Raw genomic sequence first — 21,514 nt, 5'->3', positions numbered from 1 at the left:
TTCCCATGTCAACAATATAAAAGTGAAGCACAAAAATGAGATAAGTAGCCATTAAAATATAAACTCCCCATGATTAGGAATTATTTCATTATTTGTATTTGTAACACCAGCACCTAACACAGTCCCTGGTACATGGTAGCTACTTAATCACTTTGATTGATAACCATACTTTTTATCTTTCTTCCCATTCTCATTTCCCTGTGGCACCCTCCCTCTCAAAATAAAACAAAACAAACAGTTGAACCTGATAAATCAGATAAATCTCAACCTGGTCTAATAAGGAAGATGAGAACAAAAATGTAAACAAAGAAAAAGCAGTTCTATGTTCATCTCCCCACTCCTTCTCACCACCTCTAGCTAATGATAAAAATAATAGAGTGTCCCAGAGTAATTAAGTTCCAGTCCAATCATGAGTTAAAACAGAATCTACAAAAAATAACAGACTAAAGAACAGTTATAAAATAATTACAAAATGAATGAAAAGAAAGTAACCAATATTCAAAGCCAAATTATACGAGGAAATTTGAATAAATAAAATTGTTGAGACCACATCAAGCACAGAATTCAAAATTGCAAATGACCAGTGTCATTGGATTAGTCATTGCAGTTTCTTTGCTAAATCATCCCATGGATAGGGCTTTGAATTAATGGGTTGCTCTTTGGGCAGAAAAGTATATTACAACCTCTTTTTGTGCATGAGACATTTTGATACTATGAAAAGAACAAGACAAAATAAATCTTTAAGCATTTACTGAAGAAGATTTTTTTTTAAACACAGCAAGGCAAAAGTTACTTACTGAGGAGAGCCAAACAGCTTAGTGCTGCGATCTGTAAGGCTGCATTTTCTGAATATTTTTTAACAGCTTTCACAATGACCTCATGAACCTCATTTAAAACCAGGATATTAAAGAAATTATCTAAAAACAAATCATAAGTTAAATCTACATTAATAGAATTTTATATTTATCTATAAATTATTACATTTAAATCATAGGATAGTAATTCTACTCCTTTTAAGCTCTTTATAACGAAGTAATACTTTTCTTAAAAATAGCTTAGCATGTTTCCACACATTTTTTGGTAAATTGTTGCACACTATTACCATTTAATTATCTAATTAACTATGTAATGAAACTGAGCAAGGGTAGTGTTTTTCTTCTCTTTTCATCATCACAAAAAGGATAGCATTTCACTGTACAGAGGACTGATCTAGAATCCTCTATTAATAATAGCCCACATTTACATAGCACTTGATGGAGCAAAAAAGCACTTTAACAGAATTACAATACTTCGTAGTTGGAAGGAATTTCAGTGTACTTCCTCAATGGAAGGAAGTCCAAGCTCTAGTTCAAGAATTCTTTCTGTAAAATAAGAGCCATTCCCCAATTGACAAATAATCAAAAAATATAAACAGTCAGTTCTCAGATGAAGTAATCAAAGCTACCTATAGTCATAAGAAAAAATCCTGTAAATCACTATTGATTGGAGAAATGCAAATTAAAACAACTGAAGTATTACCTCACATCTGTTAGATTGGCTAATACAACAGAAAAAAGAGTATGATAAGTGTTGGAGGAGATGTGGGAAAATTGAGACACTACTGTTGGTGGAGTTGTGAAGTGATTCAACCATTATGTAGAGCAATTTGGAACTATGCCAAATATTTATAGCAATTCTTTTCTGGTGGCAAAGTTGGAAATTGAGGGCACGCCCATCAACTGGGGAATGGCTGAACAATCTGTGGTATTACGAGATGTAATGGAATAGTACTGTTCTATAACTGATAATGAGCTAGATACTCTCAGAAAAAACTGAAGAGACTTAAATGAACTGACGCAAAGTGAAATGAGTAGAACGAGGAGAACACTGTTCACAGTAACAGTAATATTTTAAGATGATCAACTGTGAATGACTTAGCTATTCTCAGCAATACAATGATCCAAGACAACTCTGAAATACTTAAGAAAAATGCTATCCACAGAGAAGTAACTGATGGAGTCTGAAAACAGATCAAAGCATACTTTTTAAACTTTATTTTTCTTGGGTTTTTATTTTGGTCTGTTTTCTTTTATAACATGACTGATACAGAAATATGTTTTGCATGACTACATATGCATAACCTATGTCAAGCTGCTTCCCTTCTCAACGAAGGGAGTGGGAAGGGAAGGAGAAAATTTGTAACCCAATTTTAAAAACACGGGCTCCTTGAGACCAAGGATTATCTTTCATTATTTATATTTGTATTCCCAGTTCTTAGCACATGGAACATGGTAAATGTTTAATAAAAGCTTACTGACTTTGATCTGATGCAATAGGGATGTGATATGGGAAGATTTACAACTTTAGGATAACCTTTGACAGCTGATTGGAAGAAAGATAGGTATGCAACAGACTTGAGGCAAGGAGCCCAATTAGAATGTTATTATAATAGTCTAGAATTCAGGGATAGGGAACCTGCAGCCTTGAGGCCACTCTAGGGCTTCAGGTGTAGCCCTCTGACTGAATTCAAACTTCACAGAACAAATCCTTTTATTAAGGGGATAAATGAAAGATGGTGAGGGTCTAAACTAGAGGGGGGAACTGTGTGAGTGGAAAAAAGAGAGTGTATGCAAGAAATTACAAGATCTGGCAACAGGATAGATGGGGTAACTGCTCTTGGTCAAAGGAATCAAGGATGAAAACAGAGTTATGAACTTGAGTGACTAAAAGGAGGGTGGTGCCCTCAAATGTAATAAGAAAATTCAGAGTGGTAAAGACTGAGAAAAATGATAATGACTTGTTTTAGACATGTTGAGTTTGAGATGCTGAAAGAAAAATCAATCAAAATGTCAAACTAGCAGTTGGTAATGTAGCACTAGAATTCAGGAGAGACTAGGACTATTTATCTTCTGAAAGATAAATAGGTGTGGGAATCACTGGCATAACAAGAAAAGAGAAGAGGATACAGAACAAAGTGTTGGAGGTTATCTGCTCTTAGTAGGCAGGACATGGACAAAGATCAAGCAAAAGCACCGCAGTCAGACAAAAGCAGTCAGGCAGATGTAAGAAGTGAGAGAAATCAGTTAGAAAATTCCACAGAATATCCAGAAGGAAAATATAGTTAAAAGTTTCAAATGCTGCACAGAGGGCAATAAGGATCAAGAAGAGGTCATGATATTTTTGCAATGAAGAGATTGGTTTGGAGAGAGTGGTTTCTGATGAATGAAGAGGTAATAAAATAGACTTGTAGAGTTAAAAAGAAAAGGAGAAAAGAGGAAGCAATGGCACTGATTATGGACCCTTTTCAAAAAGTTTGCTGAAAGGGGAAGTGACAAATGCAGACAATAGCTGGCAAGTACGATAGTATCCAGTAAGGGTGTTTAAGAGTTGGGGAGACTTGGGAGAGGCTGAAAATAAAGTAGGGGAGGAAGAGAAGGAGATCAGGCCTTTTCACAAAATAAGCTGTCTCTGGACTATTTCTCATGCACCTTCTTGGAAAGAGTGAAGAAGCCAGCAGAGTATTCACTGAAATAAGTTAGACTCCATCACAGAAATGAGATAGCAGATTACTTCAGTTTCCCCCAGAACAGAAATGTGTTCACTTTTATACTTCATTAAAATGCAAGAAAATATTCCATTCTAAAATCAATTGTCCTCATAAAAATGGAAAATGCTTCTGGTCCTCAGAAAGTAGACTCATTCTGATTTCAGGATAATAATTAATATCTTTCTAGCATTGTGTAGAACCTTCTGGAGCTTTTGTTCTGTTGGCATAGCATGTGAAAACTCATGATCACCTCTAAAGCGTGATAAACAAAGAAAAGGATTTGGTAGCTGGATAGAAAATTACTTATTACCATTAATCTTAGAACTCCCACAACCTGGTTACTTTGAGTGGGATGTCAGTGTTTTAACACAGAATCTGGAGTTATGGAGTCAGAGATGAGAAAGTTACAGCTTTGCATTCTACAGATTTATTGAATAGATTTAAACGCTTCTTCCTAAGAAGAATTTTCCATTTTTATGATATTAGATTGTGAGCTCCTTGGGTTTGCTGCTGCTTGGGCCAAGGTGAAGATGATATTGACAGGAGTTGGGCTGCCACCTTTACTGCCACTAGGCAATTATACTACATCTCCCTAATCTCAATCTGGATATCCAAAACTGATCTCATTAGAAGTATAAGAAATATAAGTTGGGACTAGGAGGTGAGGGACTTAAATACCAAAGAGATTAGTGTATATTTGACCTCAGAGTTAACATAGAGCCACAGCAGTTTACCAAGCAGGTAGTTAAAATGGTCAGATAGGCACTTTAGGGAAATCAATTTGGCAGCTGTATAGAGGACATATTGGAATGAAGAGAGACTTCAGGCTGAGACACCAATTAGAAAGTTATTAGTCAGTGACAGTGTTGATAGCCATGCTGGTGGCAGCCCAAATCCTCTCGACAATATCTTCACCTTAACCGAGCAACAGCAACCCCAAGAAATGGGAGCCCATATGATCACTGGAAATACATCCCTGCCCTTAAGGAGCTCACAACCAAATAGGGGAAACAACATGTAAACAAAGTTAGGAATATGATAAATAGCAAATAATTAATAGAAGGAAGTGAATTAAGAGGGGTTAGGAAAGGCTTCTGGTAGAAGGTAGGATTTTTTTTTTAGTTGGGACTTGAAGGAAGTCAGGGAAGCAAGGAACTGAGCCTTCACTGCTGCTAGGCAATCCTACTGCATCTCCTTAATCAACTCACTATCCCATGCTCCACTGTGACTCTTCCTAACCTTTTCATCCCTTCTCAAACCTCCCATGGCTCCTGTTCCCCTTGCCTCATATTTTACAGGAAAAAAAAATGTGGCCAATTCTCCATGAATTCCTTCTTCTCCCTCTTCCTTACCTACCATCACTCAAGTGCCTTCTGCCACTTTCTCCTTCTTCGCCCTTGTCTTGTTAAGGAGTAAATGGCCTTATTCCTTACCAAGGCTAACCCCGCTACCTGTTCAAGTAATCCCATTGCTTCCTGTTGCTCCAACAGATTGCCCTTTATGTGAGCCCCAATCTTTCATGTATTTTCAATCTCTCCCTACCTACAAGCTACTTTTCTACTGCCTACAAATATGCTCATGTCTCCCCTCACTTGAAAACCCTCACTTGATCGATCCATCCCTGCTAATTATCATCCTATTTGTCTTCCACCTTTAGTAGCTAAACTCTTGGACAAGTCCAACTATTAAACCTCCGCTTTCTTTCCTCTCACTCTCTTCTGAACCCGTTATGGTCTGGCTTACAACTTTATTGCTGTACTGAAATTTTTCTCTCCAAAGTCACTAATGATATCTTATTTGCCAAATCTAATGGTCTTTCCTCAATCCTCATTCTTTTTAACCTCTTTGTAGCCTTTAACACTATTGTTCACTCTCTTCTCCTCACTACTCTCTTCTGTCTAGGTTTTCAAGATATCACTCTCTCCTGGTTTTCTTCCTACTTATCCTAACACGCCTTCTCTGTCTCCACTGCTAGATCCTCCTCTTGTTCATGTCTTCTAACCACAGATGTCCTTTGTCCTCTTCTCTTCCTCCTCCATATTACTTCACTTGGTGATCTGATCAGCACACATGGATTTAATTACCATTTTCAAGCTGATGATCCTCAGATCTACCTTTCCTGCCCCAATCTCTCCCCTGACCTCCAATCTCACATCTCCTTTACCTTTCAGACATCTCAAACTGAATATCCAGGTAGAGGTCCTGAACCCAGTATCTCCAAAACAGTACTCATTATGTATCCCCCTAAATCCTCCTCCTAGTTCCTTCTACCTTCTCTATTGTTATGGAAGATAAGACCATCCTCTCCACACAACATTGAGGCTTATAACCTCAGGAGTCATCTTGGATTCCTCTTTATCTCTTAGCCCCGTATACATGTTGTTATTGATTTTACCTTTGCAATATCTCCTTGAATGTGACCCATTCTCTCCTCTGACACTTCCACCATGCTAACACAGGCCCTCATCACCTCATGCCATGATTACTGAAATAGGCTGCTGGTGGGTCTGCATGCCCCAAGTCTCTCCCACTCCAATCTGTTCTCCATTCAGTCACCAAAACACAGGTCTGATGATATCTCTGTCTCTCTCTGGCTCTCTCTCACACACACACACACACCACACCTCAATAAACTACAATGACTTCCCATTGGCTGCATGAACAAATACAAAATGCTGGTTTTTTGGCATTCAAAGTCCTTTATAACCTGGCCTCCTCCTACATTTCCAGTCTTCTTATCCACACTTTCTGACACGTACTCTTCAACCTAGTGACATGGACTCTTACCTGTTACACGAACAAGACACTCTATCTCTCACCTCTGGGCACTTTCTCTGTCTATCCCTCACGACTGGAACATTCTCCCTCCTCCACTCTGACTACTCACTTCCCAGGCTTCTTTAAAGTCTCAACTAAAATCTCACCTTCAACAGGAAACCTTCCTTAACCACAATTAATTCCAGTGCTAACCCCTCATTTATTCTTCATAATCACTATTGTGAAAGAGATAACCTTCCACTGTTCTCAATTATTTTATGCCTTCTTAATATTTTTCTATCTATGTGGAATTTATTGTGATATATATGTGGTATATACAGATACTGATCTAAAGCATTTTTCACAACCAAAAGTAAATAAAGAAAGACTATTGCAATAAATAGTCTAGGCAAGAGGAGATGAGGGCTTGAACTATGTGATGGCTTATGGATGGATAAAAGGGGACAACTATGAAAGATGCTGTAGAAGTAGAAATGACAAGATCTGGCAAATATGAGTGACAGTAAGGAAATAAGTATGGTACCAAAATTGTGAGTCAAGATGAGTGGAAGAACAGTGGTACCCTGGAGAGCAATAGGAAAATGCAAAAGAAGGGTGTATTTGGGAGGAAAGATGAGTTCTCTTTTGAATAGGCTGAGTTTTAGATGCCTACAGGACATTCAGTTTAAAATGTCCAAAGACAAATGGTGATGTGGAACGGAAGCTCAGGAGGGAGACAGCAAAGCTCAGAAGGGCTGGATATACAGAATAGTACAAAGCAAAAATATCTATCTCCATAAGCAATGCATCCAGACATTTGGAATCCAGTAGTAAAAACAAACAGTTGTTATGAAAATGATTCCTTAACAAACACGTTGAAACTAAGGATGTTAATTCTATGTTTTCTCTTTCAAAACACTTAATGTTTATTATTGACTAACTTTGTTACAGAATCTTTATTTTTCAGTCATTTCAGTCTTCTTGACCCCATATAGGATTTTCTTGGCAAAGATACTGAAGTGATTTGCCATTTTCTTTTCTCGTCCATTTTACAGATGAGGAAACTGAGGCAAACAGGATTAAATTAATTGCCCAGGGTAACACAGCTAGTGAGTGTCTGAGGCTAGATTTGAATTCAGGTCTTTCTGATGCCAGGCATGGTGCTGTCTCTGCTGCACCATCTAGCTACCCAACTTTAATACCATCATCACACAAAACATTCTAGAGTTTTTCACTTGGATATATTTTCAGAGTTAGTTTGTGAACTACAATAAATAGCAGCTATAGTCTCATTACTTTACAGTCAGGGATTGCCATGTTTTCCTTACCAAAACAGATTTCAGAACTGGAAGATTTTTCAGAGATTATCTAATTGGAAAAGAAAATATCAATATTTGCCCTAGTCACACAGCTGGTGTCAGAAGCAGACCTAGAACTAGAACTCAGGCTTTCTGACTGTCCAGTATTCATTCTACTATAACCAGAAAAAAATTTAAAAAAAACCTAATCCTTTAAAAAAAAAACAACTTAGCACTGAATGTTTTTGGTCTATTTATGAAATACCAGATTTGACTTCAAAATAAGATCTGCCACCACTTTGGGTATTCAAAAGAAAGAAGATCTCAAAGAAAGTCTTCAGCAATAGCAACATCATTGGAAGAAGTATATCATTCTCCTTGACTGCCCCAAAGGAGATAATTTCCAATATTTATGCAAAAATTCAATCATATTACTTGACCCATATCTTCTGAGTGATGAGATTATTCTAGTATCACTTCTTAAATGTCAACATTTGGAATATAACCAAAGAAGGTCTTTCAGTTTCCCAAAGAAAATAAATAGATTTATACCCTCAGGTATCTTTGAAGACTAGAAAAGAGGAAAAGGATAAAATAATGAAACACTCAAAAGCATAATTACCTCATTTAATAGATTAAATCACTAACAGGATCACTTTTTTAAAATCAAGAACACTAGAAGGAAAGTCTTAGTCCTAAATTTGGCTAGCTAGACCAAATCTTAGCTGAAGAGTCTTACATTTTGCAGTACAGAGGCTAAAAATTATTATTGTACTTGTAATACATTTAAAACAGAAATACCAAATGACAGAATTAAATAAAAACAACTCACCCAATGTAAGCCTGTGTAACAAACAGCAAGCAACTTCTTGAATTTTTTCACTGTTAGAGAACATTTTCATGGCTTCTACCACAATATTGTAACATCTGACATTTCCACTCATTAGGACTTCGACATTACTGCCTAAATCAAAATTACAATACATTAATATGGGGATAATTTCCTTTATGCATATTTATCCAAGGCTTCCAAATTTCAAAGACTGATTGTCATGATACAGTACTTTACTGACTAAAGTAATTAATAATGCTGCATTATTAAATACATTAATTGTACATGAATTATGACTGTTCTTAAAAGGATTATACTTAACCTTAAAAGTAAATAAAAGGTAAATATACAGATTTCCTGTATAAAACAGAGTAAGTTAAGGTCTGGGTCCAAAGGGCTACCGAGACCAACCTTTGATTTTAGAGATGAGGAAATTAAGGCCAAGAGAGTAGGTGACCAGCCCAACATCACACATATGGTGACACTCATAATGAGAAACCTAAGGCCTCTGACTCTAAATTCACCACTTTTTCCATCCAACCTGGTGAATAAGGAAGAGGAACAAGATTTGTTAGTAGAAGGGATTAAGGATGTATAACTGCTTTTAGAGCATGAGTAAGCTGGTAACAGTTACTGAGATAAATATTTCCAATAAAATTTAGCTTTCAAATAAAATTTAGAAAGCTATAATGACAACACTAAATAATATTTTCTCCCAAAAAAAGACATGGAGATTTTAACAAATGTTAGCTGCAACCGTATTTAAAAATGAGAACATAACTTAGAAAATGAGGAGGTAATTGCCAAGAATCAGAAATGGAACAGTTAAAATGGTTAAAAATTCTGTTTTCTGAGAGTTGTTTTCTTTGACCTTTCCACTACAAATCAAGCCATTTTAATTCTTGTGTTATGCTAGATGTGGGTGGGACACAATGGCTAAGACTTTAGCCAATAAGAAGTCCAGCCTAACTATACCCAAGGGAAGGTAAAAGGGTGCATTCAATGTGATGACACTCAGTAATTTACAGTCTTTAGAAGCATGACCATTTCCTATCACTATTCAGCCACCTCTACTTTCAAGTATTTAATTCCCTATGGCTGAGAAATCAAAAAGGAAAGGTTGAAAATCTACAGTAAGTATACTTCATTTAGAAAGCACTTTTGGGGGCAGCTAGGCACAGCACCAGCCTCGAAGTCAAGAGGACCTGAGTTTAAACCCGGCCTCAGACCAAACACTTGACACTTACTAGCTGTGTGACCCTGGGCAAGTCACTTAATCCTAATTGCCTATAAAAATTAAAAGCACTTTTTTCTTTTTTTTAGCTAGGCAATGGGGTTAAACGACTTGCCCAGGGTCACACAGCTAGTAAGTGTTATGTGTCTGAGGCCAAATTTGAACTCAGGCTCTTCCTGAATCCAGGGCTGGCGCTCCATCCACTGTGCCACCTAGCTGCCCCTAAAAAGCACTTTTTTCAAAAGCTATAGCTATCCCCTGATGAAGAGGTGATGGACTCAGAATGATGCTTTTTTTTTTTGACATGACCAATGTAGGAATTTTTTTTTTTTGCTTGTAGGAGGCTTTGTTTTTCTTGTTTTTTCATGCAGGGAAGGGGAAAGAGGAGAGAACAGGTAGGTGACAGGGAGATGGAAGGAAAAGGAGGTGGATCTTCATATGAAAATAAAATTTAATAAATTTATCAAAGCAAATTTATTTACTTTTTAAATTTATTTTAATTTTTAATGTATAAGACTGTACTGTGATTTACTAAAGCCCAAAGTCCATTTTTTCCCTACATAATTAAGATTAATGCTTACTCCCACATCTCAAGAATTTATTGATGAAGCCATACCCATCTCATTTACATATACCTACCTGTATACATGGATACTTCTACCATAAATACTATATATCTTCTACTACAGTTCTAATCTTCTACCCTGTCACAGAATGGAGGTAAACCCTGGATTCTTGAAGATTATAATAGGGAAGGCACAAGCTCTGGTATATTCTACCATTTACAAACATGCTTTGTAACATAGTTTGGCAATAGTCTCTGTTGGCTAAGCCACAGTCCAGTGAGTTTTGAAAAGACTAATCAATGGAATGCTAGTCACCAGCTAATTATTTTTTTAGCCAGAGCAGCCCAAGAAGACATCTACTAAGACACAGCTTTAAAAGTGCTACATTACCAAGCACCAATGTACCTTTCCATCCTTACTTGGCATTACTCCTCTTTCCACACACTGTTCTAGATAAACAAGCCTTCTCTTTGCTCCTCATTCACAATAATTCATTTCTGATGTCAGTGCCTTTGCAATGACCATCCCATCTGCTTGGAATGTGCACTCCCTCTTTACCTCTACCGTTCTCTCTTCCTTTAAGATGCAGCTCAGACACACCCCTTTTCAAGATGCCTTTCCTGATCCACCCAACTACCAGTAACCTCCCTTCCAAACTATTTCCTTATTTGTCCCTAACTACTTAACTACCTTCCTACCTATCTTTATATGTGTATACACGTACATTTATTAACTTTCTATGTATATTTGTCTCCACCATTAGAATTTAAATTCATTACAAGTAGGAATTATTTCATTCTTTATACTTCTGCCTACTGCTGTGTGCTGGCACATAGTAAGTGCTTAATTGATTGAGTATAAAAAAATTGTTTTCTTCTTCAGTGGAAAGAGCATTCACAATGATGAAATCATGGATTATGTATTAGTTGTACTAGCAGATTGCATTTATAAAATTGAAAAATACTGCCAATGACCTCAAGGTTTTCCATGGTGGGGGGAAAAAACTCAGTTAATCCAAGAGACAATGATACATGTAGACAAAGACTATATTACCAATGGGCACAAAAAGTGATATGAACAAGAAAAGGAGGTGAGCTAGTCATGTATTGATAGCAAGTTAGTAAGGGTAACAAAATATACAGACGAAATGCTGTGATTGAACACACTATGTTAAAAGATTTAAAAATGAGACCTCCCACATAACCAATTAAACTCCTACATAAATGTATGGAAAGACACAGACAAGAATTGCACGCAAAAAAAGCCATTTATGAGTGGTGATTAGCAGTAATGGAGAAAGTATACACGTATTATAAGAATAAGCTTATAGCTCCACTAAAATACTAGTGCTGCAAAAAATGAAAAATATTAATGGTAACTAACAGAAACTAGTGATGTATAAACTGATTGAGAACCAAGACTTGAAATCAGCCCATTAGCTAAACTTGACGTTCTGGCCCATATGCCAAATTCACTCACTCTTCACAACCTTCTTTCAAGGAAAGTGATATTCAATTTCAAAGTTTCAGAAAACAATGTTATTTTGATATTAACAATAGTTAATTTTTTTCCTGACATCAATATATTTAGATGTCTAATTTATCAATTATCTCCAAAAAAGTTCTTGGGAAAAATGTTTTAATTTATAGCGATTCAAGTAGGTAAAGACGATTTTACTTGCAGATACTTACATGGGAGTGCTAGGGAATGTAAACTGTGAATAACATGAAAAACAACTTCTTCTTCATGATTAAATCTTTTTAATGCATTCAGCAAAAACATATAATCATTGTTCTCAATAAATTCAGTCAGCTGCTCTTCTGAAACTAAATTGAAATGAAAATATAAACTTTAAGAATTATATAAAAGCATGAATTAGTCAATAATTTTGTATAGTTAGAAAAATGAAAATATTTCAGAACTAATCCCTTAGAGTCAAAAGTTTTTCTTTACACAAAACTAAGCCAAGAAAAAATAAAACAAAATGAAAATATCTTGACCAAACTTATTTGCATTACTATCCTGAAATCAAAACATGCTATTAAATAAGGGGTTAAAAGAATAAAGGATTTAGAATTCAAGCAAAGAGGTACTTTCAATGAAAATTTTAACTGTCATCAACAAAGATAACATGTTAGAAGGTAGACTGGAAAGTAAGTGAATTGTTTAAAGTGGAGTTCCTCAAGGGCAGCCCAGCTATCCAAAACATATGTTTAGTCAGCAGAGAAAATGGCAAGAAAATGAGAAATTCCATTTAAAATAATGGAAAACAATAAAAAAAAATACTTGGGAGTCTACCTACCATGACCTACATGAACACAATCATAAAATACTTTCCACACAAATCAAGAAGATCTTAACAAATGGAGAAATAGTAATCTCTCATGGGTAAGCTGAGCCAATATGATAAAAATGAGAATTCTTCATAAATTAATTTACTTACTCAGAGCCATACCAATAAATTATAAAAGAATTATTTTATAGAGCTAGAAAAAATAATAAGATTCATCTGGAAAAAACAGAAGGTCAAGAATATCAAAAGAATCAATGGGGGGGGGGGAGGATGTGAAAGAAGGTGGCCTAGTAATACCAGATTTCAAACTATATTACAAAGCAGCAATCATCAAAACAATCTGGTACTGCATAAGAAACAGAGTGGCAGATCAGTAGAATAGATTAGGCACATGATACAAAGTAGCAAATGACCACAATAATCCAGTGTTTGATAAATTCAAAGGTCCAAGCTTTGAGGACAAGAATTCACCATTCAACAAAAACTGCTGGGAAAACTAGACAACACTTTGGCAGAAACTAGGCATGTATCAACATTTCATACTATATAGCAAGATAAGGTGAAAATGGGCATGAATTTAGATACAAAGCTTGCTATAAGCAAAGTAGAGCAACACAGAAAATTTCAACTGTCAGATCTACGGATAAAGAGCTTATAAGCAAACAAGTGACAGAGAGGATCACAGGGAGTAAAATGGATAATTCTGATTGCATTAAATTAAAAAACTTTTACACAAAAGCAATGCAGCCAAAATTAGAAGGAAAGTAGTAAACTGGGAACAATTTTTTACAGCAAGTTTTTCTGATTAAGGTCTAATTTCTCAACTTTAGAGGGAACTAAGTCAAATTCATAAAAATGAGTCATTCCCCGATCGATAAATGCTTAAAGAAAATGAATAGGCAGTTTTCAGATGAAGAAATCAAAGCTGTCTATAGTCATAATGAGAAAATGCTCTAAGTCACTATTGATTTAAGAAAAGCAAATTAAAACAACTGAGGCATCATCTCACACCCACCAGACTGGCTAACATGATAGAAAAGGAAAATGATAAATGTTGGAGGGGGATATGGAAAAATAAGGACACTAATGAACTATTTGTGGAACTGTGAAATGATCCAATCATTCTGAAGAACAATTTGGAATTATGCCCAAAGGGCTATCAAACTTTGCATACCCTTTGACCCAGCAATACCATTACTAGATCTGTATCTCAGAGACCAAAAAACCAGAAAATGACATATATACAAAATTATTTGTAGCCACTCTTCTTGTGGACTCAAAGAATTGGAAATTAAAGCGATGTCTATAATTTGGAGAATGACTGAACAAGCTGTGATATATAGTTGTGATGGAATACTATATGAAATGATGAGGGAGATGGTATAAAAAAACTTGGGGAAGACATATGAACTGATGCAAAGTGAAGTGAGCAGAAACAAAAGAACATGGAACATAATATTATAAAATGATCAACTGTGAAAGACTTAGCTACTCTAATCAATACAATGATCCAAGACAATTACAAAGGACTCATAATGTAATATGCTATCCACCTCTAGAGAGAATTGATGAACTCATACATTTTTCATTTTCTTTATTTTTTTTATTTTTTTTTTGCTTTTTGCATAAACATGGCTAATACAGAAATATGTTTTGCCTAATATATAGCTTGCCTTCTCAATGTGTGGGGGAGTGGCAGGAAAGGGGGGGAAATTTGGAACTCAAAATTATTTAAAATGAAAGAAAGATAAACTACAAAAAATTAGAATACCTTTCGCAAAAAGCACATGTAAAATTTTACAGCCAAACCTTTGGATCTCTTCATTGCTGGTAAATGTATGCATGGCATCAAAAATTAATGTGAATACATCACTGCAATCTTCTTCCAATATCTGCAGAGTCATCAAATCTATATAAGGAAAACAAAAATTAATAGTTATTTTCGCACTCCGAAGATCCAAAATTCTTACTTGATAGTCATGTATCTGGCCTTTTTTTTTTTTTTGGTAAGCTACTTCATTTACTTGAAAGTCATCATGGTCAAGTTCATGTAAAAGACAAACCAAACAATTTATCAAGTGACTTAAAGATAATATTTGAAATTACTTTAATACACACTGAAACTTTTCTAATTTTGAATGCTATATGAAGAAATAGTACTTTTAAACAAAAATTTAAAAACTCATGATACAAATATTACTGATTTCTACACACATTGATGAGATTTCTTTCAATTCTTATTCCTATTTATTGCCAATCTGAGGATGCAAATGTTTAAAATTAAAAACACTGAAAAAAGGATGTGGTTAATAAAACACAGATAAGAAGGTCTAATACAGTCTCATCAATTTTTTTCTACAGAAAAAAATTATATGTATTCTCAAAATGTAAGCCCTTTAATTTGATCCTCTGAATATCAATTTATCATTTTCTTTTAAAAAGGTCCTTTCTTATCCTTTGACCCAGCAATAACACTTCTAGAGCTGTATCCCAAAGAGATCACACAAATGAGAAAAAGACCCACATGTACAAAAACATTTATAGCAGCTCTTTTTGTGGTGGCAAAGAATTGGAAATTGAGAGGATACATGTCAATTGGGGGATGGCTGAACAAGTTGTGGTATATGAATGTAATGGAATACTATTATGCTATAAGAAATGATGAACAGGCCGACTTCAGAAAAACCTGGAAAGATCTGTATGGTTTGATGCTGAGTGAAATGAGCAGAACCAGGAGAATGTTGTACACAGTACACACTGTGCAATGACTAATATTGATAGACTCAACCCTTCTCAGTACAACAAGGACCTAAGATAACTCCAAAGGCCTCATGACAGAAAATGCTACCCATGTCCAAAGAAAGAACTATGGAGTTTGAATGCAGATTGAAGCATACTATTTGCTTTTTTTTTTCTTCTGTTATGTTTTGTTTCCTCTTTCTGGTGGTTCCTCCTATTGGTTCGAATTCTTCCTTACAACATCACTCATGTGAAAATATGTTTAATAGGAATGTATATGTATAGCCTATATCAGATTGTGCATTGTCTTGGGGAGGGAAGTGGGGAGAGAGGGGGAGAAAAATTTAAAACTCAAAAGCTTATGGAAGTGATTGTTGATAAATCAAAATAAATTAATTTTTAAAAAATAATTTTTATTTTAAAAAATGTCCTTTCTTCAGTTCACTTCCCCTCTTTTTAACTTCTTTTCTTTTTAATCCTTTCTTAAGAAACAAAGATAAAAAAACAGGATTCTAGAGTAAAAGCTGTGATCAACAGGATTAATGTCATTGAATTAATGAGAAAAGAGGGAAACTAACAAACATGTAAGGCAAATAATAGATTTTTCCTTGTTATGGGATTTGGAAACCTAAAATTCAAATTTCATGAGTAATTTTGTTACAATTCCTAGTAAAATGTAAAAAAAAAAGTTAAAATACATTAATAAAGAGTTTGACCTCCTAAAAAGAATTTTGAGCTTAAGTAAATTAAACTTAAATACCTGAAGTCAGCAGCTGATCTAATGCCTTCAGTCCAATCACTGAAAGGTTTATATTAGCATTGTGAACAGTGAGCATTTTAAGAATCAGCCTGAAAATGAGATCAGAAATAACATCAATATCTCAATGGTATGTCAGTTTGTTTTTCAATGTCACATTCACATTTTCTTTTTGATTTTCTTTATTCAATGCATTTGAAAATTAATCTATAATTAATTAATGTAAAATCTGATTTACATGAATAAATAAAAGGGATTTTGTTACTGATAATCAAAACCCACAATCTGTCAGCAGGCTGTGTTCCCAAGGGCAATGAAACCAAGACAGTGGAAAGTTATCTTGCCTAGGTTGATCAGATTGGTGAAGTTTCTCTACCAACAGAGTAAAACAACGGCTCCAACCCAAAAGGGAAATCAAACAGCTACACGGTGGTACTAAGATGTTTGGTACATAAAGATAATGAGATGCTGATTAATTTGTAATCAACTTAATAAAAATTTAAAAAGGTGAGTAAAATCTAACTTCTTTAACATTTCAGATTAAGATTTTAGGTTAACACCTATTGAATGTTATGCTCACTATGCCCTAGGTCTCATGGGTACACACAAAGCAGAAAATAAGACACACAGAAAAAGGAGATTTTTTAAAAATACACCTTTATTAAGTGAAAATTCCTTTTTTGAATAATATTTGCCACTCTATTTAAGTGGATGTAATAAAATATATCAAATACAAGAGTATTATAATGACTTAGAGAGTTTTTCTATATATGTTCTTAGGTTTTTAATTAACAAGACTATGTGGAAAATTTGTTTTATTTGCAGAAACTGAAAATGTTCTGTTTTTAAAATAAAGCAATGACATCCAGTGTAATTCAAATAAAATCAGATTTTGGAATTTTGTTTCCTGATTTATAATTTTTTTAATGCAAAAATCCCTAAATTTCCCTTATCCTCCCTACCCTGTTCTACCAAATTCAGGGAAACAAACATTGGGTCCCCTAAGTCCCATGTCAATCCAAGTAGCCTTTTAAGCATTCTGAAGCTAACAGAGCAGGGGTGGAAAACTTTTTATCCTGAGCACATCATTCCATCGCATCTATCTTGCTTCTACTTTTCAAGAAATATATTTATTCCACCATTAGTCTTCCTCTTGACTACATCTCCAAAAAATACCTTCCAGTTTACAAATTAAATTAATTATAAAATGTGCTTTAATATGCATAATTGTTTTACTGAAATCTATCTATTCAACACATAATAGCTCAAATTTCTATAGTGCTTTAAAATTTATAAAGCATTTTCACAGTAACCCTTTGAAATAGATAGTTACCATGATTCTCATTTCTAAAAAAAGGAAACTAAGGCAGAGAAGGTTGTTAACCAGTATCCTAAGTCAATTCTCCTGATAAACTCTAAGACTTATCTTCCCCTTTCTATTGTTGTTCAGTTATCTTTCAGTTGTGCCTGACTCTTTGTGACCCGAATTGGGTTTTCTTGGCAAAGATACTAGAGTGGTTTGCCATTTCCTCCTTTAGCTCATTTTACAGATGAGGAACTAAGGCAAAAAGGGTTAAGTGACTAGTCTCAAGTCACACAGCTACTAAGTGTGTCTGAGGCCAGATTTGAACTTTGGAAAATGAGTCTTCCTGATTCCAAGCTCAGGGCCATATCCACAGTGCTACCTAGTATATAATATTATTTTTCCCTCCTGCTTCTTGTAAATTTTAATTTTTTAGTGCTGCTTATGAATTCACATTCTCTACAAAGTTGCTTGAACTGATGATCTGGGATTACTGACTGGTTAAGTTTTCAGTACAGCCTGAGCTCTTAGTGTAACAATAAAGCTGCAGTTACTATCTTGGCATCATTGCTAATCAATAGATCCATGGATAATTTTGATCTCACTACTATGTCCCTTGAGTGACTGGAAGTCATTTTGTTTAATATACAAATCAATGGCAATATGTACAGAGCAATCTTTTTAAATTGTTTATAATTTTACTAGTTAATTGTATCAATTTACTGATTGACTTCCATAAACATAAACTGCTTAACACCAACACAAATAGAGGTAGCATAATATAGTGGATAAAGTGTTGAGCTAGAGAAGAGCCAAGATGCCAGAGTACAGGCAGCAAACACATCTGAACTATTCATATTCCTCTCTAAATAACTTTGAAATAACTTCTCAAGGCACATTTTGGAGCAGTAGAGCCAACAAAAGGTTAGAGTGAGACATTCTTCTAGTCTAAGATAAATTAGGTAGTCAGCAGGACAGATGTATGACATTGAGGTAGAAGCCATCCTTAAGCACAGCAGCAGCACCAGGAGTGGGCCTTGGAGGCATCTGTGACAGCAAAAGCAGTAGCAGCAGCAAATTTGGGAGCTCTCAGCCCAAAGATGGTAAGATGGGTTGGACAATAGGTCAGAAAGATTAGGGGACCCTTTTGCTAGCACTGAGAGAAGCTGGCACTGATTGGCAACTCTATTGCCAATATACAGTTCTAAGTTACAGAGAGGAGTGCCTGTGGTCATTCATAGGGGAATGGGAGCCTTGACTGTAGTTCCAAGGCAGAGGAGAGCACTAACACTTGTGACTGGAGGGGAACAATGACTTTCCTGGGAAAAGAACAGAACACAAACAAGAAAAATAGTGACAACACCTCTCCCCAGATCATAGCACCTTAGAAGCACTGAAAACTTGCAGACCTCAAGAACTAGCTCTACAAACAGCAGCAGTGACTCCCTAATCTCAGGTGAGTGGAAGCCAACTTTAAGATAAAGTTCAAGGTCAAGAAATAGGTTGGAAAAACAAGCAAACAACAACAACAAAGAATCTAACCATAAAAAAAGCTATTAGGGTGGTAGGGAAGACCCAGACATAAATTGAGAATAAGACAACAAAAGGAAAACAGCTATCAGTAAAAGTCTTGAAAAAAATGCTAATTGAACCGAAGCTCAACAAGAATTCACAGAAGAGTTAAAGAGTAAGAGTGATACATGAAAAATCAGAAAAAGGAATGAGAGAGATGCAAGAAAATTATGAAAAGAGAATTAACAACTTGGTAAAAGAGGCACACACACACACACACGCACGCGCACACACACACACACACACAGACTGAAGAAAAGGACACCTTAAAAAATAGAAATGGTCAAATGGTAAAAGAGTCTCAAAAATTCACTGAAGAAAAGAACTCCTTAAAAAGCAAAATTGGCCAAAAGGAAAAAGAGGTACAAAAGTTCACTGAAGAAAATAATTTGTTGAAAATTAGAATTGGGCAAGTGTAAGCTTATGATTCCATGAGACACTAAGAAACAATAAATCACAAGAAACAATAAAACAGTCAAAAGAATGAAAAAAAAATAGAAGGAAATGTGAACTATTCCACTGGAAAAATGACTGACCTAGAAAATAAGACTGAGGAGAGATAATTAAAAAATTATTAGACTACCTGAAAGTAATGATCGAAAAGAGAGCATAGCCATAAACTTTCAAGAAATTATCAAGGGAACTTCTGGGAGCCAAGATGTTGGAGTAAGCATTAAATTACCATAACTCTCCCACATTTACCTCCAAACAACCATCAAATATCCTGGAACCACAGGGCAAAATTGGCATTGAAAGACTCCACTGATCACCTTAGGAAAGAGATTCCAAAATAAAAACTCCAAGAAACATTATAGCAAATTAGAGGACTATCACCTAAAGGAAAATATACAGCAGGTGGCAAGAAAAAAAAAATTCAAATATCAGGGAGCTGCAATCAAGATTACAAAGGACTTAGCAGCTGGAACATTAAAGAATCAGAAATCATGGAACATGATATTCCAGAAGGCAAAAGAGCTAGGACTCCAACCAAGAATCATTTACCTAGCAAACTAAGCATAATACCTCAAGGGGAAAAAAAGGTCATTCAGTGAAATAGAAGGATTTCAAGCTTTCATAAAAAGACCAGAATTAAGCCAAAAATTTGATCTCCAATATCAAAACCCAAAAGAAGCACAAACATGGAAAAGAAAAGAAGGGATTCAATGGAGTTGAACTGTTTGTATTCCTACGTGGGAAGATGATTCTTGTAATTCTTAAAAATTGAACCACTAATAGGTGAATTTGAGGGAATGACATAAAAAAAATTAAAGGATAAGAAAGAGGATGCAGAGGGAAGGGAGAGGTAGAATAGGATAAATAATTGCACATGGAGAGGCATGAAAAAGCCTATTACAGTGGAGAGGAAGATGGGTGGGTGGGCAACAAGTAATGCTTGAACCTTACTCTCATCAATATTGGCTCAAAGAGGGAATGATATACACAATCGGCTCAATACAGAAATCTATCTTACTTGACAGGAAAGTAGGAGGGGGAGCAGATTAAGTAAGTGGGGACTGTAGGGTGGGGGAAAGGGGAAACTAACAGAAGAGAAGATAAGACTGGAGGAGGCTGTAGACAGAAGCAAAATACTGGTTAGGAGGGAAAGGGTGAAGAGAGAGAAGAGAAACAGGAGGAAAATAGGTTGGAAGGAAATACAGTTAGTAATCATAACTGTGAATGTGAATGAGATGAACTTTCTATAAAATGGAATCAGATAGTAGAGTGGATCAAAAACCAGAATCCTACAATATGTTGTTTACAAAAAACACACTTCTAGCATAGAGACACAAACAGAGTAAAGATAAGGGGCTGGAGCAGAATCATTCCTTATGGAGGCTTGAAATCCTTCTATTTCATTGAATGATCTTTACCCAATAGTTCTGTAATTTGGCTATAAATTCCTTAAAGTTTATATTTTGGGATCTCTTTCCTGAAGTGATCAGTAGATTCTTTCAATGCTTATTTTGCTCTCTGGATCTAGGATATCAAGGCATTTTTTCCTTGATAATTTCTTGAAAGATGCTCTCCAGGTCATCCTTTTGATTATAGCTTTCAGGTAATCCAGTGTTACCAGCATTGTCTCTCCTGAATTTATTTCCCAGGTCAGTTATTTTTCCAAGGAGGTATTTTACATTTCCTTCTATTTTTTTTTATTCTTTTGAAATCATTTGATTGATTCTTGATGTCTCATTGAGTCATTAGCTTCCACTTGCCCTATTCTAAATTCTAAGGAGTGGTTTTCCTCAGTTAGCTTCTGTACTTGCTTTTCCATTTGGCCAACTATATTTTTAAGGAGTTGTTTTCTTCAGTGGATTTTTGTATCTTCTTTTCCATTTGGCCAATTCTACTTTTTAAGTAGTTGTTTTCTATATAAGCTGTTGATTTTTTTTCATAATTCTCTTATATCATTGTCATTTCTTTTCCCAATTTTTCTTCTACCTCTTATAGATTCCTTTTTGAGTTCTTCCATGAGTTTTTTCTGGCCTTGAGATCTCTTCCAATTTTTCTTTGGGATTTTGCTGATAGATGTTTAGACATTGTTGTCCTCTTCTGAGTTTATCTTGATATTCTCCATCACCACAGTAACTTTCTATGGTCAGATTCTTTTTTTGTTGCTCTTAGCTCATCTTTTTGGGC

General features: G+C 35.3%; 1 protein-coding gene across 1 annotated transcript in view; it reads right to left on the bottom strand.

Moving 5' to 3' along the window:
* The window catches only part of LRRK2 (leucine rich repeat kinase 2), a 204,874-nt gene that overhangs the window by 167,672 nt on the left and 15,688 nt on the right, over positions 1-21,514 (bottom strand). The window contains exons 4-8 of the mRNA XM_020973685.2: positions 16,006-16,094; positions 14,278-14,415; positions 11,905-12,039; positions 8,414-8,545; positions 798-917 (exon numbers count right to left, since the gene is read on the bottom strand). Of these exons, the coding sequence (XP_020829344.1) occupies positions 798-917; positions 8,414-8,545; positions 11,905-12,039; positions 14,278-14,415; positions 16,006-16,094 (614 nt within the window). The remainder of the gene's footprint in view (positions 1-797; positions 918-8,413; positions 8,546-11,904; positions 12,040-14,277; positions 14,416-16,005; positions 16,095-21,514) is intronic.

This window comes from Phascolarctos cinereus, unplaced genomic scaffold (assembly GCF_003287225.1).
Source record: "Phascolarctos cinereus isolate Bilbo 61053 unplaced genomic scaffold, phaCin_HiC Scaffold_1;HRSCAF=81, whole genome shotgun sequence".
Classification (NCBI taxonomy): Eukaryota; Metazoa; Chordata; class Mammalia; order Diprotodontia; family Phascolarctidae; genus Phascolarctos; species Phascolarctos cinereus.
The sequence above is the reverse complement of the archived record's forward strand: the minus strand, read 5'-3'. Positions and strand labels throughout refer to the sequence as shown.